Genomic DNA, 24,471 nt, shown 5'->3' with positions numbered 1-24,471 from the left:
TCTCTTCCCTGGCTCCCCTGATGTCAGAGATTATTCAGCTTCTGCATCTCTCAGCATTCTTTCAATCCATCCTTCGACCTGCTCTGATCAGCTCCTCCACAGATGCCTGAACTACACCACCACTCTGAATTCCCCTGGTAAAATAGTTCTTCTCCACAACAGCACCCATGCTGCTGCAATTATGTTTTAAAGGTACAGCTTTTAGGGTAACTACCTCATGTTTCCAGATCTGTGATATCAGCCTCTGAACTTTCCTTTCAACCTGAAGGCAAGTGGAGACCCGATAGTGCTACAGCAGATGCTTGGCAAGCATGCACACAGCCACCTACAGACAGGCAATGAATAAATTCTGTGCTACACTCACTACACACCTGAGAGATCCCTGTTATACTGTGTATGAGCAGCAACAATCCTAAAACATTGCTCTCCACTAAAGCTGGGGAAATACTTTGAGATCAACATCCTCTGCAAAGACCAGCACTCCTATATTCTGAATGGAAAATAACCAAATGCAGAACACAGTATGTGAGGGTGAAAAGTCTAACATCTGAAGTTAAAAATATCAAAAGTATAAAAAGTAACAGCTGACAAACTAATTGGAATGAAAAAAAATGCTGAAACAGATTTCAAACACAAGAGAAAGGTTAAAGGACAAATGAAAGAGCCAACATGGAAATAATACCTGTTTCAGCCACCTGCAACCTTTTGTTAAATACTTATGGGATGAGGAGTCTTTAGTTTTGTTGCCATATGGAATTCTATCCCCAGTGTCTTATGCCTGCAATAAACTGAAAACTACAATTTGCTAATGTCTGTGACAGTTTGGCAAAGCTCTTCAACCCATAGGGAAGGCTGATAACTTTCCCTTTACTTGGCATGGGTCTCACAGCAGTTTGAAAAGAAAAATCCAGCTCAAAGCTAAACTTGGCCAAAACAAGGAATGTGTTCCTCTTTCCAGCCTGTTTGAGACACAACTCTTCTATCCTAAATACCAATTTACTGCCCTGCTTTCCCAGCAACTGGGATCTTGGCAAAGAATGCTCTTAATTCAGACTAGCACAAAAACCTTTCATATAACTTGATACAACATTAGAATGCCCTTATAAGTTTGATTCATATGCTTATACCCATCAATTAGCAGGTAGGAAATCAGAACACAATTATTAACTTTCTGGTTATCACACTGTACAGAATTTACCTTTAATTAAATTCAGACCAATTTCTTAATTTTTATAGTCAAAAAATTGAATAATATTTCTTATCATTCAAACCTTAGGCAACTATTAGACAATACAAAAGAAATAGACACTGATTACGTTAAATCCCAAGATAGTGCTGGTGACACCTTCATCCCTTGCTCTGATTCTTGCTTGTTCTAACAGTTTGAGAATTGAGTGTAATTGCCTTGGGGCCACAAAGTGGGCATAAGCTCCTTTAAAAAAAGGTTCATTGCTTCACAACCAAAAAGAAGATCATATCATATAATTTTATGATTTATGTCAGGATTAAAATTGGTTTTAATTTATAAAAAAAATTTGAAAATAGATATTTAATTATTTTTTCTTTGCAAACTTAAAAAAAATCATTCTAGATTGCAAGGGCAAATGAACTGGGTTTTGGCAGGGACCTGTTACTCAAACAGAGCAAAAAAAGATTGAATTTACATCCGGAATTCAGCTTTACATTAAAGTTTGTATCTTTAACATGTCGATTTTTTTAATGAATAAAACAGTAAAGCCTGTTTAAAATGAGCTAAAAACATCTGCTGAAATTCAGGTAACTGATGATAATTTCAAGAGACAAAGAGAGATGGATTAAATTGAAGCTGATATTCATTTAAGGAGTAACTTTTTGTGAATAAAGAAAGAAATGTTCTGATTTGAAAGACTTTTTGTTACCCCAGATTTTACTATTCTGCTTCAAATGAAACATTTTGTAGTGGTTCTTCAAATGAAGACAAAAGGAAAACTTCAGGTACATTAAGCATGCCATATGTTTCATGTACCATGAAAATGCCCCAGACAATGCACATTTTTAAACAGAATCCAGATCAGTTTGACAACTTAAAGTGGAAAATAAGCCCAATATATGAGATAAAGACATTTGCATCATTATTTTTACTTTGCTACTTTAGCTAAACACATCTGTCTCAAGGCTTCATCTCTATATAACCAGAATATGTTGTATGTCCACTGTACAATTTGAAGATAGTGAATCATCTAATGCTTAACTTCAGCTAAAAAGCTGACACCTGACAGTCAAAGCAGGCAAGCCAAGCTCTATTGACCCTGGCAAAAACGTGTAATTCTGTAATAAACTGATATCTACTTTTTCAGTACCGCTGCAATAGCTCTCTTAGTGCATTGCATTCAAAAAGCCCTTTACATGAGGCAGAATACTAAACTCCCATTTAATGGTCCAAAACTGAGATATAAGAAAATACAGAAGTTGCTCAAGGATGTGAAGGACCTGATTATACCTGTTGTGAGAGATGCTCGAGGCAGCCCCAGTGGCTCGAGTTGTCAGCTGTAATTCTGGGTTTTCTGGAATGGCTTCCATTTGTACTGCCAATTTCTTATACAAGTCAAATATATTCTGCTGTATTTTTGTTCACAAACAAAAATCACAAAAAAATCATATTTAATGTCCTGGTTTCCTGAATACAATACAAAATAACAGGAGGGCCAGGAGTTGGACTCGATAATCCTTGTGGGTCCCTTCCAACTCAGCATATTCTGTGATTTTGTTTGGTTTTCCTCAGAGTTTGTGTCCATTACAAACTGTAACATAGACATCACATAACATTACCAAACATTGACTACTGCATCTGTAATAACCTCTTCAGATTCCACTACTGCAGAAGAGTTACAAGACAGTGGAGCTGTTCACAATTTACAGTTGTAACAATTAATCTGACCAGAGCTGCAGAAGCCAAAACAACTCATGCAGGAAATAGGTACCAAAACATCAGTGACATGGGTCCCTGCAAAGAAAACCACTGAGCTTTAGGGTGGGAGTGTATCTTAATTATCTTTTGTCAGGCTCGTGGAGTGAGAGAAGGAAAAAAGAGGTAATTTGCTTACTTTTATAAGTCATTGCATTCAGTTTCTCAAGATATGAGCAGCCTGACCTGAGAAACCAAAGAATGATCATGAATGTCTCAGTTCTTGCAGTGATTAACAGACTAATTCAAAAGCCACTGAAATTAGTAGAAAGACTGCACAGGCATTGGCTTAACTCCAGACACCTCCTTAACTGTAAGCATAAATTATGTTCATAACTACTCACGGCAATATGGATGTGAACTTCCCACACGCAGGGAAAACATTTATCACTGGATCATACAGAAAGATCCTGGTTGGAAGCACTTTTGGCAAATCTCCACAAATGAAATTTTAATCAGTTTGCCTCTCAGAAAGCAGCCACACCAAATGTCTTCTCTAAGAAAAAAAACAATAGTGTCTGCTTCATTGTTCATAAGAAATGAAAGTATGTAGCATTTACAAGCTATACATGACTGACTTCAGTGTCTTTGACTAATTAAGCCAATGAAAATACCAGCTTGTTGATGTCTTTTAACACAGGGATTTGTGTATCATAGAAAGAAATCTGAAGTATGTGAAACACTAAACTTATTCAGAAATTTCCTTGCCTGGTTCACTTCAGAAGACCCACACAACTTCATCTTAGGGTTGGAGAATCACGAATCAGATGAGGGTCAGCTTAGTGCTTTGAACAAAGCAATAAACTCATCAAAAGCAGCAATGGAAAAAAAATTGAGATTTAACTTTAAAGTCTTGCTAGTCCCTCAATTATGTCAGCTATTAAGCCAGAACTCTTTTTTTTTTTTTTTTGATGCCTAAGATTACTGACTATAAAGATCATTGCTAATACCTATGAAAGTAAGATGTCTTACCTGTGAATTTGATATCAAAGATTCAGCTGCATAGCAAATACTATACAAAGCAAAAGTCTCAGAGATGCTAGCAACTCCAGCAGATAAGACAGCAAATTTTGGATCTGGGCATTTCCCATTTCAGGAAAACCGCCTAAAATTATACACTCTCAATTATTTTTGAGGAAAAAAACCCCAGTAATTTTTGTTTGCAAAAGAAAGCAAGAAATAAAAAATGCTAGCCCAGCTTATAAAGTATAACAAGGACTAAAGATATGAGTTCAAGTCATTCTTGCAAATCAGGTAAATCAAAAACTTGAATGTCAGTCATCCACATACCATATCACTGTAGTATTTGCCAGTTAATTTTGGAGTACTTCTCACCCTATGTTGGTCTCAGTACCCTTGCTTGGCTTGCTATTTTGCTGCAAGAATATTTTGGCCAAAATATTCCTGAAAAAAACTTTGGTGATATGAGTCCCAAATAGGTCTACTTAATTACTAAAAAGGAAACAAGGAAATCCTATGCTAGTAGCAGGAAAGATGCACAAATCTGGTTTTAACAGGCACTCGGTTTCACCATGTCAGTAGACTTTGCTTTTTAGGATGAAAGCTGGCAAAATTCATTTCCTGAGCAGATGCTCCCAGCAAATGAGGGACCAGGTATTACCATGGAACCACTGAGCAATCCTGTTGGTATTCCTCTCAAAGCCAGCCCGCCGAGGGATCTGCTCCTCCCGGAACCAGCGAACGATGACGTCTCGGGAGAAGGGCCGAGATGGGCGCTCCCAGATGTTACTGCATGGAAAGACACAGCACCAGCAGTGTATGAAAACAAGGGGCAATATAAATATTAATCCTTTTTTACATATTTACAAAACACACAGCTGCAACTTCACTTTTTAAAATTTGTTTAAATTACTTTGTGTTTTTATGGAAACCACAGTGGTGTGATTTTTGTATTTGCAATGGCACCTTAAACATTTTCTTACAGAATTTAAAATGAAAAACAATTTACCACAATAGACGTTTCAGTCAGCTTTCCTTTTCCACCTCATTTTTATTCCAGTGTAAATATTGCCAAGCAATTTTTTTTTTCAGTATATTCCTTTTTACTGGCAAAAAACTCTAAATCAGTATCAGCTATAATGCACTCTGTCTCCAAACACAAAACACTAAGTACAACAGAGGGAATGTTTTGTTTAAATTTTTATGTTTCCTTTGCATTCTCTACTTGCCTGCCTTACTCTTTCTACTACTTTCTATGTGTTTTAGCTAGTAGGAATCATTCTCCATTTTGCATTCTTTTCCTCTCCTGCAATTCATTGTGCTCCCTAAATAGTCAAATGAAAGATTAATAAGTACCAAAGACACTTGGTTTTGCCTGAAAAAATCTACAAAAAAACTAAAAGCCTCTGAAACGTAGGACTGCTCTCTTAAAAAAAAAAAAAAAAGCTGTTAAGCAGCAGACAGCAACAGAGAGCAGCAGCAGAGGACAGCAGCAGCTCGAGGCTTAAGACTTGCCTAAGAATTTGTCCATTTGACTTTTCAATATCACAGCTTCATATACTGATCTCAAGCTGTCTTTTCAAGGCCTCATCTCTGTGTGAATTCTAAGAAATCTGCCTGAAAAATAAATGGCATTTAGCTTGCATTAAATCTGTTTTTCTTTTCCTTTAAACATTCTTTTTCTGATCACCAGGAAATAGCAAGACTGAGGACTCCCACAAATTGAATAGCCTGTTGAAATGGTGGGGATTGAAGAAGGAGCAATTCAACAGAAAACAAAATCACTGCAGCACAAACCAACCTGGACGCTGCAGACAGAGCCAGCAAAGGACTCGCACTGTTGTTGTTCAGTTTGATCTCCTGCTCACTGTTCAGGTTTGTCCCCTGGAACAAATGACTCAGGCCAGCCACTCTTCCCTTCTGGATGGCGCGCAGGGATTGCCGCCGGTACTCGTCCCGCGCCCTGCGCGCTTTGTGGCTCCTCTCCTCGTCGGCAGCCTTGGAGCGGCGCACTGGGCGGGAGGAAAGGGAGGAGAGATTGAGGAACACAAGCAGCCACTTGCTGCTTACAGAGCTGCTTAGTGCCTTTATTCCTCTATGAGCTGATTTGAAAAATGTATAAATTGCCACACATTACCAAAGGTGGATAACTGGATGACTTCCCCGATGCTTCAAACACAGGCCCACCACGAGAAGAAGCCTCAAATTATCAATGATCTGACCACTAGTGGCAGCAACTGAGACTCTACATATTGTGATTAAATCTGACACTTCTTTTGGCTGTAATAAGAGAAATTCTGCTTGAGGGCATCTTTCCCCCTGGAAGTGCATCAAGTGCTATGTTTCAAGAAAAGATGTTAATTACTGCTTAAAATTAAGTCTGTGTCTAACAGAGTTCTTTGCCACTATGAAGACAACTAGAATTGAAGGGTCAACTCCCAAAATTTGTCATTATAAAAACTGACATGTAGGTTGCACTTTGTCAGTGCTGTTTTCTTTCTGAAAGGCATATGCTATTTTTGTCATGGTACTTATAATCACAGACATCTCCAACTTGAAATTCACAGTCTAAAAATTGTTTCAGTAACAATGGATAAATAAATAGCCATTGGAAAGAGCATGCTGATGCTATGGATGGGGTTGTCTCACACTTGAGTCTCTGAAATTGTGTATGGAGAACCAGAATTTATGCTGGAAGATTTTAATACACACCTAACAATGGCACTGACCAGGGAGTTACCCATTTCTGTAACCTGAAATGAGACTGCTGCTCTGGCCACTGGGGCTCAGGCATCTTTCCCTAAAGCTTCTTCTTTTGAAAATTAACGTTGCAACGATCCTTTCCTTGACGTGGTATAACTTAAATACACCAAGAATTCTACTGCAAATAGTCATCATCTATCAGCTCTTTTCTGGTGCCTCAAGCCCCATTTGGATGATGGTTTTGAGTCACAAATAACTGCAGCCAGGCAAATTATTCCAGTGCAAAACAAACCTTTAACATACAGTGAAGCAAATATTAAAGGAGCTAGCTATGGCCTCCAGTTGCAATTATCAATCCTGCCATGACTATCTTGGCTAGATCATACCCAGTTCATAAGGTGCACACCCCATTTCCTACTCCCCTGTGACTGTACCTGTGACTAGGAATGCATTATACAATACCAGACAGCTGCATTTCATTAGGCTGCTTGCATCCCTCTGGTTTACACTCCCAATTTAAAGCAAGCAGAAGTATAACTGGATTTAACCTCCAAATTCTGAGCAGGATTAATGGAATTAAGAAATAAAAGCACTCAAAGCCAAATGAAACAAAATAAAACCTTGTGGGCAAATGAGGGAAAGAGAAAAGACCTTTAAGCTTAAAATTATATAATATTATCATAAGTCGAAAGATATGAAGGACTAAAAGCTCATCAAGATAGCATAATAAACGAGTCATAGATGCTTCATATGCATACAACTGGCAGGATTTCAGTTTCACTTAACTACATACCCTGCAGTTTTGGCTAAACATAGTAACAAACAAATGTACAGTACAGGAAACACAAGTAACAGACTTCACTATTGATCTCCCAGATCATTATTTTTAAGGGTAGATAATGTCATTTACATATACTGCTTCAATGGCTCGAGTATTTCTGTGATTTATCCCTTATAAAGCCACTCAGTAATGGTCACTTTAAACGTGAACTTTGTTTTTGCAGCACAAGGAGAGACTGCAAGGAAGATGAGTGCAATGCAGCTTTGCAAGACATCTAGAAATCCACAACTGTTTGTCACAATCACAATATTCAGATTGAGGGCAGACTGCCTGGAGCTTGCTGGGACTCTTTTCTACTGATGTACACGCTGCCTGGCAATGAAAAAGGCAGGGTATCTTCACGCCCCACTTCCATCACTCCTTTCAATAGACATTCCTATTGTATTTTTGCTAGCCAACAAATCTGTACCATCAGAAGTCAGTGACCCAGACTACATTTTCCCAAACTATCAAACTTTAGGACTTCTTATCAGCAAAGTATGGGGTGAGGCAGCATAGTTTGCAACTGTTAAATATCAACATTCAGAAAACCTTTTGAAAGTGTGTGTGACATGCAGGCTTCCCTATGAATACATACACAGGTATGTGTGTGTGTGTTTACATTTATCTGCATACCCATACATGTGTATGTGTGTCTGTACACACATAAGGATAGGGAAGGCTGCATATAGGTATCGAGATTTTATATACAGAATCATCTCTTTCACGTTATGAAGAATTTTTATTGAAATTTCCCAGCTGAGGTATCTGAAGAATTGTATCATTGACCATAGAGATGCATAGGATCTCTTAATCCATTTTTTTCTCATTACTGGAGTCCTGATTTTCTCCCTATCCCATTCCGTATAGTTACTCCCAAATACATCCCTCTCTTTCCTCTACCTGTAAAGTTGTCTAGCACAGCTTCAACTGTGGACCTGCGTTCCTATGTTACCCTAAATTTCTTTTAATCTCTGACTGGTCAAGGGGCTTTGTGGGCAAATAATCAAAGTCACCGGCATCAATAACCATGTTTGGTGACTGGAAATAGTATTGGGGATAAAGCAGTCTCAGTCAGGAATCTACAGAAAGGTTTTCCACTACACCCCAGACAAAATGATATATACCACATGAACCATCCTCCCACACTCACACTTCCCACAAATTGATCTATCTTGAGAAAGTCACTCAGAGTCTGGAGGTAAATCTGGATGTATTTCAGTAGCAGGTTTTTCTTACAATAGAATTTCATGACTATTCATATTTCCCTCTGTGGCTTTGAACCCATCTCACTAGGAAGAAGAACTTTATGTCTGGATCAAGTCTAGCACAAATATTTTAAGATAGAAGAAGCCAAAATTCTACATTACTTGTATTTTGAGACACATTGTAGCCTTTCTGGTAATAAGAAAGCAAAAGTAGTCAGGAATTTAGTACTGTCTTAAGAAGAAACAGATTATTTTTCTTAGCTGGCTGTCCTTTAACAGTAAATTTACTTTTGGCACGACCCCTGTGAAAAACATGAGTAGTGTAGTCAGTCAATATCCTCAGTAGGGAGATTAGATATCTGGGAAAAAAAGCCCTAAAAGCTCTGAATCACCATAACAGATCCATATATCTAGCATAAAGAATTACTACAAATAATAATTTACATACTCTTACACCTTTCTTTTATTTTATGGAATAATGTAAGGACTGACAAGATAGGGAAATGAGGAATTTGTCAAGCTCATGAAAGATCTACAGTTCAGCCAGGTCCTGTAAGATCAGCTCCAAGACCAGTTTTCTCTTCTGGTGTTGGTGATACCAACAACAGGTACATCCTCCAGTGCTTATAAAATGAAGAAAAATTCTGTCCTCATGGAAACTGGAGCTTGTGTAGAAATGCCTGAGCTGCTCAGAGAGGCGTGTACCACTGTGACTGGAGCCTCAGCACAGCAGGCCAAAACTGGGCAACCAAACCTTCCTGGAAAACTGGTAAATACATCCAAGACAGGTGCATGCTACCATCATTATCCAGTTGTCACTGCTGGAAATGAATAGTTGAAGCCAGCTCAGACATGTCACTGTGCCCTGCAGTGTGAACAAACCAAAGAGCAACCCACAGAACTGGGTGTGCAGGGGCTCTTTGGATCCTAGAGGGGTCAGCTTGAGTTCCCCTTATTTTCCCTGAACAGTTTATGAGAATCTATTCTTTCTCTATTCTCACCTAAGCTGCCTTTTGCAAGACTACTTTCTATATTTTCTTAGAATTGGGAAATCCCTGTTAGCAAAGTTCTAATACCAAATCTTTTGATATAGATGTGGATTAATTCATACTGTGCTGCAGCTGAACTTGATCAAATCATTTGTGAAAGACTAGGAACTCTCCATTTTCTATAATCTATTTTGTGCTTTTGAAGAGCTTTAATTTACAGTCAGATATGTGAAAGCAGGAGAAAACCCAAACATATGCCATGAATATGCATTGTAATTTTTAAGTTATTTTGTTTTAGCTTTCCCGTTCTTAAAAATTCTTGGAAGCTTGTTTATGAGCTATTTACAATGACTACCTGATAGATAAAATTCAATCTTCAGATTTTCTGAGTGCATATACAAATCACGCAGTGTTTTTCTCCCTTTCCTATTTGGAAAATAAAACTTCCCACAAATACTCTGCAATGTGGCTTCTGCTCAGCAATCTTGTCTGAAAGCACGTGAATAATCCCACTCCTATTCAACAGTGCACTGTGAGACCTATTGGAGTTCAGGGGGCACCTACTTAAGGTTGAGCACTTGCTTAGTTAATGCATAGCTAACTGGGGACCACTCACTTTGAAATTCAGCATTTTATCAATGCTCCTGCCAGTAAACTCACTTGAATTTTTGGGGAAGATAAATATCAAATGAATTCCTTTAAAAGTCAGGCAAAAATAAATTCGTAGACACATTTGTAGAAGAACATAAAAATATAACAATATAAAAGAAGTTATAAGGAATCAGCCTGGTATCCTTCTTCCAAGAGAGACCAAAAGTCAGTGCTCAGGGAAAGACATAAGAATAGATCAACTCACTCATCTCTGTCTACATTTTTACTGGAATAATTTTTTTCAGGAGATAAATGAAGCTGGTGAGATGGTATCTGAGCACTTCCCTGCCTGATGCGGTTTGCAGGGGTTTGCAAGTGTATTAACAGAATGCCTTTTGCAATATTCAATCAGATGAATATTCATTCTACAGCTTTTCCTATCATGTTTCACAAATTCTTTTTTTGCTTTCACAGAGAGAGGCCACACTTAAATACACTAGAAACCTGAAAAATGGGACAGCACACAGAAAGGTCCCAAACTAACCAGAATATGTACCCTCTGCTATACAAGCTTAGTTTTAGTTCTCATTTCTCAGTTTCAAAAAATAAGAGTTTTGAACAGTAGACCCTCTCAGTCAGTCTTTTCCACTATTCATCTTTTCACTTGCCAACCAATATCCCTGCTGCACTTACCAATTTACACCTGGCCTCTAAAATACCCCAATATATATCTTTTATATGAAATCAAAGTGCAAAATTGCTCTTACAATGTCATTTTTCCCTTTTAGCACTGATTTCCCAAGTTATCCTACATTTGTTATTTAGTATACTGAAAAGCCCTAAAATCATGTATTTCAATTAACACAGCAGTTCTATGGGCCATTATTGTTCTTTGGCAAACAGCAGAGGCAAACTGAACCAAACAACAGAACCTAATATTAGCACCACTTTGCTTATTGCCTTGGCAATTGAGGGATAATGTGAGGAGGAGAGATGAATCCTCATCACATTCTGAATTCCATCTAATAAAGGAATTAGTAGTGTCATCAATATCATTGCTACATTTCTCTCCCCAATACCTGCTCTAGCACTACAGTTCCCCTGCAGCACTGACCCCCGGCTCCACGGAACAGGGCTCACTTCAAGGAGGTAACACCCAAAGGAGCCTGGACTTGTTCCTAATGGGCAATATTATCTGCACTGGAGGTGTGTAGTGGCAAAAAAATGTAAATATTTAATCTTCTTGTAATTCTCTTATGCATTTATGCATTTATTTATTACTTAGAAAAGCTGACTAGTGGATAGGTTTGCCTAACTTTACTAAATTTCCTCTCAGTGCCCCACAGGAATACTTGCAGACAAAATGGAAGTATTACCATAAAAAGAAAAAAGAAAATATCTGGAACTGAAATAAAAAATGAAAAATCTGGTGAACCTGAGGTACCAATTAATTCCATGGCAACTTCAGATGTTCCCACTTCCAAATATTTGTTACTATCTGCTGCACATTTTGGCTTCTGCAGTAAAGTTAAGGAAATGGAAGATGTTAATATGCCTGAGGAAACTCAGTGCAAAGTTGATAGCATAGTCCAAACCAGCCAGCAACTGGTCTCAGATAAGGCACTAAACACTGCATCTTCCTATCTTCAGTAGTCACACCCATTTGCTAATGGAGCACAGTTCTGAGCCCTCAAACCAACGGGCATAAATTGAGACACTGAGATAAGCATAAGAGGATAAACAAGGATATGATACACTCTAGTCATTAGTCTGCAGTTAGTTTAATGCTAAATCAATTACTGCTAACAGCATAACTCTGGCAGCACAGAATTTACAGCGGGCTGCAAACGCAGCAGCGAGAGAAGGTGCTGAGCTTTTGCTGTGCCTCAGCAGCGCTGCTGCTGGCGACCAGGCTCAGCAGCTCGGGATCACCTGGGCTGCTCTTGGTCACCCTTTGGGCAAGGGGACAGGACTGCAACTAATGAGGCATACAGACTGGAGGTGATAGAATTCCTTCAGAGCCTACAGAATACCCCAAGGCTTCACAGGAAAAAAGTGCTGGTGGCAGACTATCCCCACCAGCGTGTGATGCAGTCACAACTGTTTTGACTGACTAAAAATGCCATTACAGAACCCATGGTCAAAACATTTCATAGCTTATTACTTTTTCTCTCTCCCTTCTCCCATAATCATCCTATAGCATTTTTGATGTCTATCCCTGCACAAACAGCATTCCTCAAGAAAACAGAAGAACAATTTAAAACATCAGTTACCTCATTAATGCAACAGTAAGAAAATGATACCTGGTTTTAGGAGCGTTTGCAGTATTTTGTTTTATTGCCGATTTCAGTGTAAAGGTAAGCTGGATTCATATTTTTCATTTAACAACATTTTCTCTCCTTATATATCATCAAAGAAATCCTAAAGTACATAATACCATCCTCTATGCTGGGTTACCAGCTGATGCTTATTTTCTGCAAAACTAAAGGGCTACTTTTTCCTCATTCTGCTGTTACATACCCAAAATACAGAAATTAAATTTTTCTTTCAATATGAGCATGTATACCTCGATTTAGATAATTCTCCAGGAAATAATTACCTTATCTTTATTGACAGTGTAATGTACAGAGGTTTTATTGATCAAAATTAACATACCCTGGTATGAGCTTGGAAAATGGCACAGTGTATCATATAGACTTAATTCATCTTCTACAGAATGATTCATTATCAAATCCATTCCAGGTAATAGCACTTCAGTAATTAGTCCTCAGGAATTAATGAAGTGATGACTAAAACCATAAAATAAACTCAAAGTATATTTTGAAATTTATTCATAATGTGGACCTTTACTTATCTACAGTATAAACGTATACATCTATATAATAAAATAGTTGTTCTGCTCCTTATAGCTTTTAAAAATCACCAAAAAAATTGAAATTAATCACAATTATGATGTTAATAAAGAATTTCAGGCTATCTAAAAAGGAACAGCACTTCCATAGAGTAAGATCATCATCATCAGGTGGTTTTTTTTAGAGCAACAATCTAAGTATGATTTACTGTAATCTTTTGGAATGAAGTGAGTTTCAGCACTGATATCATAGCTTCACCCCACTACCATATGGAAGCAATTAAAATACTGATGAAGACAGATTTTATCTCTTCAGAGATAGCTGAGGACAAGCTGTCAAAATAACTGTGTCCTGAATTATTATTACTAAGCCAAAACTGTTAATTAAGTACATTAGACAAAATTTAATGATCCCAGTCATCGTACATGAAAAATTTTCTATAAGGCATTGACACAGATTCAGAAAGAAATAAGAAACTTCTGCTTGTAATTTTAAGATGCCAGTTTCCACCAAAATAATCCAGCACTTTGTATTTCTCTAGGTAGAAGAGATTTTTTGGCCACATCTTCTCCATTCTGCAGGTGTCCTTTTGCCTGCTTTCAGAAATACATTAATGCTGGGAAGGGAATTTTACTCACACTGTTCTTCCCACTCCTGGTCATCGTCGCTGTGCTGACTGTGCTGCTGAGCTTGCTTGAGGCTCAAATACAGCTCCTTTGCCCGGATTTCTTCCTGCTGCCTGATTAGCTCCTCACCCTTCTGTCTTTCCTCTTCTTCTCTTTTCTAGACAAAATGAAGTAAGCCAGAAGTGACTAAGAAGGAAGAATGTGCCAAAAGTTGAGACACTGCTTCAGTGGCTTCCTGTCACAGAGTAGCTACATTACTTTGGACAAATCACTGTCTCTTCTAACTTTGGGCTTCTCACCTATCACCACAGGCATCATTGAATTTTCCCACCTCTTAGGAATTTCTGAAGAGGGTACATTTTGAGACCACAGGTAGCACAGGAATGAGAAACATAAAAAGCATCTAAGATCTGAAAACTATACAGGAAACATTTTATCACGTGGCACCAAAGCCTGTGCTATCCTCCAGGTTTAAGTCCACGTGTACCCCCACTGAAGATACTGCTGCCTGCAAGCACTACACACATCTTCCACAGAGCCTTAGAACTGATTTACTGCTGTTCTTGGTTTAGCAGCTGTCCCAATGTGCCATCATAACCAACACAGGGAATAATATTTTCCAAAAATCAAGATCACTACATTCTGGAGGAAAAGGCAGATCCTTCAGCACCCAACAGTCACTTTGCAAAATGTAGCTAAGAGTAACACACCAAAAAAGTTCTCTTCCAAGAAAGCCTTAAAAGAGATGAAAATCTGATAAAGATTGCTTCTGCAGCTGGCCTCACTCATATTATCAATAACACAGGAGCTCAATTAATGCAGAAGTAGGAATCTGTATCTGTTTTCCAATGAATTTTCCCAAATCCCTTTGAAAAAAGCAGATTTGAATCATATAGTTTAATTGAAGCCCACAAAAATCCCCAAATTGAACTTTATTAAGTGCTATTATATTACTGAAATAACTTGAATTACAAATAAGAACAGTTTGTATTTAATTTTATAATGGAACCAACGCTATACCCTTACGGGTAACAAAATTATAGATAAGAATTTTTTTATAAATCACTGAATAAAATCACCCTGAATTACTGTACTAGTTACCTGACCTAAACTATAAGTAAGGGAAACCCAAAGTAGATTGTTGCAAGATGTTAATCCTGTGAAAGTTCCAGGGTGAAGGTTAAGAGTCCAACCCTTAATATTCTACAACTCTCTGAACAATACATTAGGCTGATCTTATTACTTCTGAGAAAGAAAAGCCTAGTATTGTTCTTCAGTCAATTCTAATGCTAGTATCTTGGATTATTTCTAAAATCATCCTCCCATTGTTATTTCCTGGCTCCCAAAAACATGGGCTGAGTGGACAGTTCATTATTTTTGAAAAGTCAATGCTTTTAGACAATACTAATTTCAAAGAGCAGCAGCTTCCTCAGGAAAAAAAATTATCTTTTTTAATATCTCTATAGAATTAGGGATTGCACATTTTAGCTGCTAGTAAATGGCTCTATTCTTCAAAAAAAATATGAGAGCAGCTGTTCTTTATTCTTATGAGGAGAATATTTATTCACTTAGCTTCACTACCTAAAAGAATTCAATAGCTCTAGGCTATCTTTCAGGAAGATGGACAGACACAGAAGTAATCCTGGGTTATCAGAATGTTTTCTATCCAAGATCTTAAACCACAAGGTAAACATAAAATAGAAAAGAGGGAAAAATCAATCTCACAGCAGTTTCCCTGAATCCCGTAAGAGTTGGTACATTTGGGCTTGGTTTTTAATGTAGCTGTTTTTGAAGCATTTCTAGTGAAAAACAAACAAAAAGCCCACACACACACGCACCAAAAACCAGAATTAAAGCAGAGTTTGAGTTCTTAATGGAAGGCAACAGTGCCAACTAAGAAAATCCTACCTTTTTAACTGAGAAGGAGATGTAAGTCAAAGAAGAGACAACAACAAAAACTTAACACTGGCACTTGATTCTGAACTCACCAAAACTTTTTCACACAATTTTCCTTTTTACAGAAAGAAAAGTTTTAACTTCCATGTATTAAATTAGTGCATGGATCTGTGTACAGGTATATTGCTCAACTCCTTAAAGGTGCATGTGAGAAGAAACAATCCTTGCTAGGATGACACAGGAAAGAACACTCATCCTTTTGTCAAGTATGACTAAACAGTACGTGTTTGTATTTAAAATGAACAACAATTGAACTTTCAAATTTACTCCACTGGGAGAATACAGCAAGCAGTTTGTCTGCTTCTCCCCATGAACCCAAAACTGCACATCAGAGCTGGGAGTGAAGAGCTGTAATACCTATAAACACCACCTTCTGCCTGACAGTTGAGAGAGATTGTACTCTGTGCCTGTCCCTTTCAGCTCTTCCAGAATAATTAGGAAGGTGACAATTCAGTACAGAGTTGCAAACTGTTGAGAAATACCAAGCTGCCAAAAAACATTGCACTGGCAATTCAACAGGCAGCAGTAATCCTCTCCAGCCTTAACTCCACTGGAGAATCTGAACATGCTAAATGATCTTATCTGTCCTCTGGCAGTTGAGAATTTACCACAAACTTGTTTCTGTCTATGGGTGTCTCACCATGTTTGACATCTTTACTAAGGGCAGCTCTAAATAATATTTAATATTAGCCATGGTTAAGTTCTAATGTTTCAGTCCAAAGCAGACAAAAGGAGATTAGGTTAGCATTTCGGTTTTGCTGCACAAAGATTTTAAAAATACACTGAGGAAAAGGCAAAATATAGAGCAGTGGATTTTCTTACAGAGGAAAACTGGGCTTCTGGCTGCCACAGCTCTTGGGGCCTTTCTGGGGAGTCTTACAGGATGCAGGGCAGCTGAATGACCACCATCCTGCTCAGGGCAAAACCCACAAGATGTACTTGCTACAATAGCCCTCTCTGAAGCAAATAATGCCTGAGATTCTCTCAGTGCTTCAGGCTGGCAGGAAGTGTCTTTGGCGGCCCTGAAAGCTGCAGCCAGCCAGCTGCACTACAGCTGCAGTGAACCTCCTGAGCCCACTCAACAACCACCCACTCCAGGGAAGCCATTCAGGCCACCTAACACACAGCTGAGAGCCCTTAGGGACTCCCTGCTCTGAAGAAGGAAATCTGGAAACCCCAGGGACTCCGGCTGCAGGACAGGCTGCTCTCAGCAAGGCTGACACAGTCAGCCGAGTTCAGAGATCAGACTTCTCTGCAAACCCACCTGACAGGTGCCAACAGAGCTCTGAGTAATGGCAGAAATATGTCCATCTCCTTCCCAGCCTTTTTCTGAGAAAATTCTCTCACTTGCATCAGAAAAGAAAGCATTTGCAGAGGCATTATTTTCTTCTCTACTACCAGTGTCTCAAAAGGAACACAAGGTTTGCATCAATTCACTGTGCATGTATTTGCACAGAGACAAATGTACTAAATGCACTCATGCCTTATGCAGGAGCTACAAGATTTCAGCCATGCTTTATGCAGAAGCTGCTGTTTCAGCCATGGATGTGTCCCAGGACATGCTATTCACACATACAAGGAGGTAGTAGCACACTCCAATTCACAAAGATCCTGTTTTCCATGAGCTGGAAAACAAAGCTAAGGACTGGGAGAGATCTGACATTTACTGCACATGCTGGAACAGACTCTGCTCGAGTAATTTGTCATAGATTCAGTGACCATCTACTTAAAGTTTGTCTCTGGATCGTAGAGACTTCATAGCTTGAATTCCAAAAATGTAAGCTACCCTCATCAGTGGCTCAGATTTTCCCATTTACCCATAGAAAACATCTGAGCTTTGCTAGGTTTTACCAGCAATCCAGAATAAAGACAGTGGCTCCACCACAATCATTACTGATGTCACTGAGGAAGAGATGTTTCTTTAAAATTAATATCACAGTTACTGAAAAGTAGGATAGAGAAAATCTGAAGACCCAGTTTCCAACCAAAACTAACAGCTGCCTCATTTCCAACATTGTTCAAGAGACAACTGCATAGGAAAAAAAATTGCTGAACTGTGGCCACACAAAACAAAATGAGGTATTACTTAATTATTGTAATTGCCACTGAAATAACCCAACTAAGGCATTTTCAGAATGAATTGGGTGCCAAACCCCAGCAAGAAGCTGTTGTCATATTCCTAGATTCTAAATATGCTGTCTTTGGGAAAGAGTTCAATGTTTTCTTGGCACAGCAAAGCACAGAGCTGAAGTTACAGCTTATTTGCACTTAGAGATAAGTCCCACTCAAGTGCTTGACGTTTACTTGGAGACAAGAGTTTTTTTCAGATCAAGACAGAATGCTCACTGCTATATCATAAGAAGCCCACAGTACTCCAAATGGCAATGGTGACATTTCACTGTATTCCTAAACTCTACATCTGGCAGCAATTTTCTGAGGAATCAGGTCCACAGCACTTGGGGGCACAGTAAAGCATTCAGACGTGTTGAAAGCTCATCCAAGCTCAATAGAAAGTGTATTCTTTCTACTGAGCATAAGGTCAATTAGATATTTCCTGAACTGAAGCACTAATTGTTCTGTTCTCTGAAGGTTGATTCTCAACCTGTCTTCTTTGATGAGACACATTTCATCTCCCAGGGAATTTTTAAGAAGCAATTTAGCTCTGCTGTCAACTGTGCTTTTATTATTAAATTTGGCAGATATCTGATGTTGTCATAAGGACAGCACTTTACTATTAATACTCTCTTGCTTTGTGTAGACCACATGAAGAGTGAACTGAGAGAAGATCTCTTTTATTTCTAAACATAGCTGAAGGATACCCACCCCTGGCTGGATGACACTCACATCTTTAATTTGCCTTAGCTCTGCACATTGTTCAGACTCTTAATGACAGTTACTGATAATCGCAGAAAATTATGCCTATGATCTCAGAGCTTTTGTGAATTAGCAAAAAGGTTAATGACAGTAATTGGCTCTCTTATTTGTCCTTTGCAATAGGTGCATAAAAGAATAGCTGTCCTTAAACTGCAAAAATAGAATAGTCAACGTTTATATTCTAGCATCATAAATTAAAGGCATTTCTGCTTAAGAAACACCAAGGAAAGCAATACTTTTCTAATAGTGTTGGAAAAGGAAATAGGGATCATCATTCACTTTGATATGTGAGACATCATTTATCTACTGCAGACAGCCCTAACATCCCGTGTTAGGTCAAGAAGAATAAAAGCATCTTAAAAAGGAGTGTTTGTGACACAACATGGTTAGAAATTAAACGTGTCAGCAGAAAGAAGAGAGTTTCAATTTCCCAAGTCAAACTGCTTCAAGAGGATGAAGCATTAGCAGAGACTGAACTTTCCATACCTCAGTCTGGAGACCTTTTTAAACATTGTCTGGTCATCATCACAGAAGGATGATTACCAGTGCATTAAATATTTTCAACCTGTTAAAGTGGGCTTGCCTATTGATCTGCATCAAATTCCACACACTTTTCTTCATTCTTTCAATTACTTCAGTCATACATCAGTAGATTCATTAATTCATCTTTTCCCAATACCATAGTTCTATTCATTCTTTGTGGTTGGATGTGGATGCCAGAAACACAACTTTCTTTTCCTGTCTAGGTACCTATCCACTCATTCAGCTTGTAAATATTTCATGTACTTCTTCCACTGTACAGAGTCATTATAAAAGAGCAAAATGGGAAGGAGAAGGAAAGCTGAGTGAGCTTAAATAAGTCAGTGGGCAGCAAAGCTACCAATTCCCCCATATTAGCCTGTGAGATTCACCTGCCTTTGAAATGCCTTCACTGTTTTGAAGGAGTCCTACAGCACAATGTACAAAATCTGATCTTTCCAGAGCAAGTAACAGACAAGCTGCTTTTCTGAGTAGCAAAGGAGTGGTGTCAAAGCACCAGGAATCAATCCTGCATTTGGATGTCTGCTGGTGGAACCCTATGTCAGTTCAAGTCTCTCCTGACAGATCTCAAATTATAGACCTAACTGAAGAGCCAATGCTGAAAGTGGAATTAGACTCTGTTGTTGGATTAATACAGGAAATACTGGGAGAACACTCAATAAAGGGCATTTAAAAAAAAAAAATCACTGCATCATATCTTGTTTCCAAACCAATTATTTAAGCCAAAGAGCTCCTTTCTGCTGGGTTTTGTTTTAAAAATTTTGGTCGGTTTATTTAAATTTTTGCAAATTCTGTCTTCAAATGCTTGACTTATGATAAACCATTGGGAAAGAAAGGGTTTCTGTTTCCTTGACAGAATAAATATGTTGGCAACTTTTTGAACAGAGATAAATCCTGGCCAAAGTCAAGTAATTGATATTCAAAGTAGAAACTGAACCATAGTCTCATCCCACTTACAGCAGTGTCCCTTGCTCCTACCAGGCACACAGCTGGAGAGCAGACGCCTGCTCATGTCCTGGGAAACAGTGGAAACACAGATCACTGTGACATTACCTTTCCATCAATATGAAAATAAGCAGAATTTGGTGCCATTCCTTTTAATTGTATCAACAACTGAACAACTAGTTTTCCTTAGTAGAAAACTATGAATACTGGCCACTGAAAGTCTCAGAAGTTGCTCACCCTGCTCTTTGAAAAAGTCTCTTTGAAACAAAACAGTAACAGTGAGCTTGTGGACATTTACCCCACCAAGTGCCCTGTAAATCAGCCACAGAGATAAAAGTGAACACTGTATCAGCCTTTGTTCAAGAGGGCTTTGCTTGCCAGAGAGCAGAGGAAAGAGTGTTTAATAAGTTGCTCTGCTCATTATTCATACATTAATAAAGCACTTGAAAGGTATACTTTCATTACTCATTGACATCGAATTTCAAAGGCCCCATTCTCTCCTGTGAATCCAAATGAATTGTGCAAAGGTAAATCAGCAACTCTGTGCAGCCTCCTCTGCAGGAGCTGCCCTGGCTTTGTGCTCCACAAGCACCTCAAACCCCAGGCCCACAGTCTGCAGAGTGGCAATTTGCTCTTTGCAATCAAACCACATGAACTTAACACCCAGTTTTCAGCATTCCTCCCGTCACAAAGGGACAAGGGGAAAAGTCTGTCCCCACTTTCCACACCTTAAGTCACTGCACCAGGACAGGAAAAAGAGACACAGCAAGCTGTCAGCAGGGGAGAGGCATGTAGATGGAAGTTACTGGATCCTCAGAGTCATTTTCTACAAGCCTCCTCCGTGGAAACTCAGCCTCACTAATCCCAGGCTCAGAGGACTGTCATGACTTCTCTGCACACTGAAGCCATTATACTTTACTTTCTCAATTTTAAACATGTTTTTATCTTTATCAAGTAATATGAAAAGGGTGGACAGAGGCTTTTCCTATTTAGTTTTTAAATTGCTATTTTCAACTAGAAAGTGAAAAAAAAATATTATTTCAAACAAACATGAAAATACTGTAACTGAGCTCATAGAAAGTTCATTATGAAGTCAATAAAAATCAGGCAAATGAACTCCTCCCAGCAAAGCCAACTGGACTTTTCCCATATGTTGAGCAGGGGAAGGATCCACCCCTTATTATTTTGAAGGAAGTAGTGACACAATTTTGAAGTTCATTATGTGAACAAAATCATCCAAAATACACAGAATACATTCAAGCAAACTAACTTAAAATGAGATCTTTCCCAATTGTGCATTTTCTCCCCCAGTATGATTCACCCAGCACAGCTGACTGAACAATTCTGTTAATGTGTGAGCTGAATAACCAGTTTGATTGTTCTGGCACTTCTGAATGAGACCTGTAATTTTTTCTCATCACTCACCCAGCTGTTCTGGTGAACACCATGTAGCTGTATATTCCAGAATGAAAAATTACAACTCTGGATTTTAAAGCTTATTAATAAACATGCACTGAAGGTGACAAGAACTGTGAATCTACATGAAAACACTGTTAAGAAAACCTAAATTGCTCTATGCAAACCTTCAGTTCCTCCTGAATTTTTTCTTCCTCCAGTTTGGCTGCTTTCCGATCCTCCATTTCTATTTTCCATTTTTCTGCCACTATTCTGGCTTTTTCTTGAGCCATAGCATCACGGAATTTCTTTGTTATTTCAGCTTCCTTTTGTCTCCTTCAGAAAAGGATGTGAAAATAAAAATTTAATGCACTAATTTTCTTAAATTGACGATCAATACTTACTCGCTGGTTACAACAAATAACTAGCATAAGACTTCATGGAAGGATGCAAGCAAAGAATTAAAATGCACTTAATGAGAGACCTACCAGAAATCAGTTTTGAAGAAACTATCCAGAAAGCAGACAACTTACAATTTTTGATAAATTACTAATTAAAATAGCACCTTCTAAGTTAGACAAGTACTTCTTGGATGTCTTTAAGTCATACCTTATATTTTTCTATCAGTCTAGCAAAGCATGATTGGGAATTTATTGTCTATCAAGTATCAGTATAAATTTCTCCCAAATTCTTATGCTAGATTGTTTATTAGTACTGACAATTTAAAAAGAATTCAGAGCACAAGTTGAATGTTTTAATCCCTGCTTAAATATGCAATCACTCGATCAAGAAGAATCTCATATGAAAAAGGATAATATAGAATAACCTGATACTTAAATAGTCACTCTTCAGTGCTGCACTACAAAGGCAAGTGTGTGAGGCAGGTGGCCTAATTCCTAACAATATCAAGCATTAAAACACTTTTGAATCTCCCCCAAACCTGGAAAAGGCCCTGCTAGAAACAACAGCATGGCGCTTTGTATAATCAGTTTTTGAACTGCTGGAATAAGAATTAATATAAGCAAAATGCAAATAAAACCAATTTCAAAAAGGATTTTTTGTACCAAATCCCCATTGTGGGCTCAGAACTGTGATATAGCAAACATATTTAATTTAATAATCTCAAAACCAGACTGCTTCATTTTTCTTTATTTACAGGCTAGTCAACAGTTTAGCTAGATTCCCAAAAGAGAAAAAAGTTGGCTCCACTTTTTTTGTGAACAAAGGGTTTTGGTTTTCAATACTCAAAAACCACAAAATTCCATTTTCAGCATGCTGAAAAACTAACAAAACGAGTGAAATCAAATGTTCACAAAACATACTTACCAGTTTTACCCACCATTACCTGCCACCTGTCTACAAGGTCATTTCTCCCATTATGCCAAGTGGACCCTGAATTCAGATTCTTAAATCCTCACCATAGTTCTTCTGCCTCCTTCTGTGCCTGCTGCCTGGCCCGCTCTGCTATGAGCTCCTCTGAGATCTGCTCGTAGGGTTTGTCACCTGGGGCTTCTCCCATCACCCAGACCCAGACCTCACCGTCCTTCCCCCGCAGCCACTGCACGTGTTTGCCATTACCTGCAACAGCCACCAAGAACAAGCCAAGATATAAACACTGCCTCAAATCCTATGTAAACAGAGATTAAAAGATGGGAAATCTGCTATTTAGAAAACATTAAGCTTGCAGTTTACAATTCGGAAGAAAACATTGCTCCGAGGTTCAATGGAATCTTCAGATTTGACCAAATCTGGTCAAATGCTGGGGCAAAAAAATAAAGGGGTTTGTATGCTGTGGATCACACAATCTTTAAAGACTCACTGTCCCACAAAAAAAAAAATTATTACTTCAGGCATGCATTTCCCAGAATTCCAGTATTATAATCCCTTTTTAATTGCTTTATATTCTTGCTTCCCACAGCAAGAGATGAAAGAAGAGCATGGAGAAAGAGATGGGGCAAAACCAATAACCAGTGGCATTACGCGACTAGCAATGCTTTGTGCACAGAGAATGTTGAGTGTTGAGCATAGAGAGACTTCATGGGAACACCTTCAAAGAATCCAAGAATTTTCTGCTCCTACTGCGTGAAGCAGGAGATTCAGGGAGCCTGCATACTCGGAGCACACCACTCAGTGCTGCCGAGCCTGTTCTGCTCATGTAGGCAATTGAAAGCGATTAAATTTCTGCTTCGGTTTTCATGACACAAACTACACAAAAATCTACAGTTACTGTGTTGACAGAGTGATTTTAAGGATATCAAAAAAAGCCTGAGAGCTCTTTACAAAACAGACTTCATTTGGTGAACCACCAAGTACAAGAACCAACTACAGGACTACAAAGGGCACTAGATTAGATCCTACCTGAATACATTTTAGTAGTTATTTACACTACCTGGCTTAGTGTGGTTTGGTCTTTTCCTTCTGCTTTTATACATAGAACACTCAAATATTATAAGCATTTTAGAGATTTGTAATAAGGAATTTGTAGAAACACCTCTTATGTGTCCATTTCTATGTTTTATTTCTTGCAAATTTGTTGAAACTGTTCTTCACAAAATGAGACTCTGCCACAAAGACCATTGCCAAGATGGACAATGCATTTATTTTAAAGAATCCAGACTGCAAGGCCATAAAGGGTAGCAGTTTGTATCATTCCCTGTACATTACATCCCCTAGATTTCACCCCCTCACCCAAATATTGATATGAGAAAATTGTGCATCACAGCATAGCTTCTAAAGGGAACCTTGTCTCCTTTGAAAACATAAACACAAAGACAGGGCACCATTTTCTTAAGTAGTTTTTCTCCAGTGTTCCCATGAGAGTTAAAAAAATCCCCATGTCCTATTTGAACAGGCAGGCTTTGCTCCCACTTTTCCTCCATCTCTCTCTACTCTTACATCAGCTTAGCTACTCTCACCTTCAGCTACCACTTGTTCTGCACGAGGACATATCCATTTAACCAGATTAAGTTTCCCAATGCACAATCAATAAAGTGTTTCTGACATCCCAGGCTGAAGGGAGAAAGCTGCAGGAGGCAGTGGAGTGGGGTTGTTGACAGCAGGCAGTGTCA

General features: G+C 38.5%; 1 protein-coding gene across 1 annotated transcript in view; it reads right to left on the bottom strand.

Moving 5' to 3' along the window:
• SH2D4B (SH2 domain containing 4B) overlaps window positions 1–24,471 on the bottom strand; it is a 67,909-nt gene that overhangs the window by 28,508 nt on the left and 14,930 nt on the right. The window contains exons 2-6 of the mRNA XM_048312065.1: window positions 22,822–22,981; window positions 21,592–21,739; window positions 13,706–13,850; window positions 5,706–5,916; window positions 4,566–4,693 (exon numbers count right to left, since the gene is read on the bottom strand). Of these exons, the coding sequence (XP_048168022.1) occupies window positions 4,566–4,693; window positions 5,706–5,916; window positions 13,706–13,850; window positions 21,592–21,739; window positions 22,822–22,981 (792 nt within the window). The remainder of the gene's footprint in view (window positions 1–4,565; window positions 4,694–5,705; window positions 5,917–13,705; window positions 13,851–21,591; window positions 21,740–22,821; window positions 22,982–24,471) is intronic.

This window comes from Corvus hawaiiensis, chromosome 8 (genome assembly GCF_020740725.1).
Source record: "Corvus hawaiiensis isolate bCorHaw1 chromosome 8, bCorHaw1.pri.cur, whole genome shotgun sequence".
NCBI classification, from domain to species: Eukaryota; Metazoa; Chordata; class Aves; order Passeriformes; family Corvidae; genus Corvus; species Corvus hawaiiensis.
Note: the sequence above shows the minus strand (reverse complement) of the source record. Positions and strands in the feature narration are given on the sequence as shown.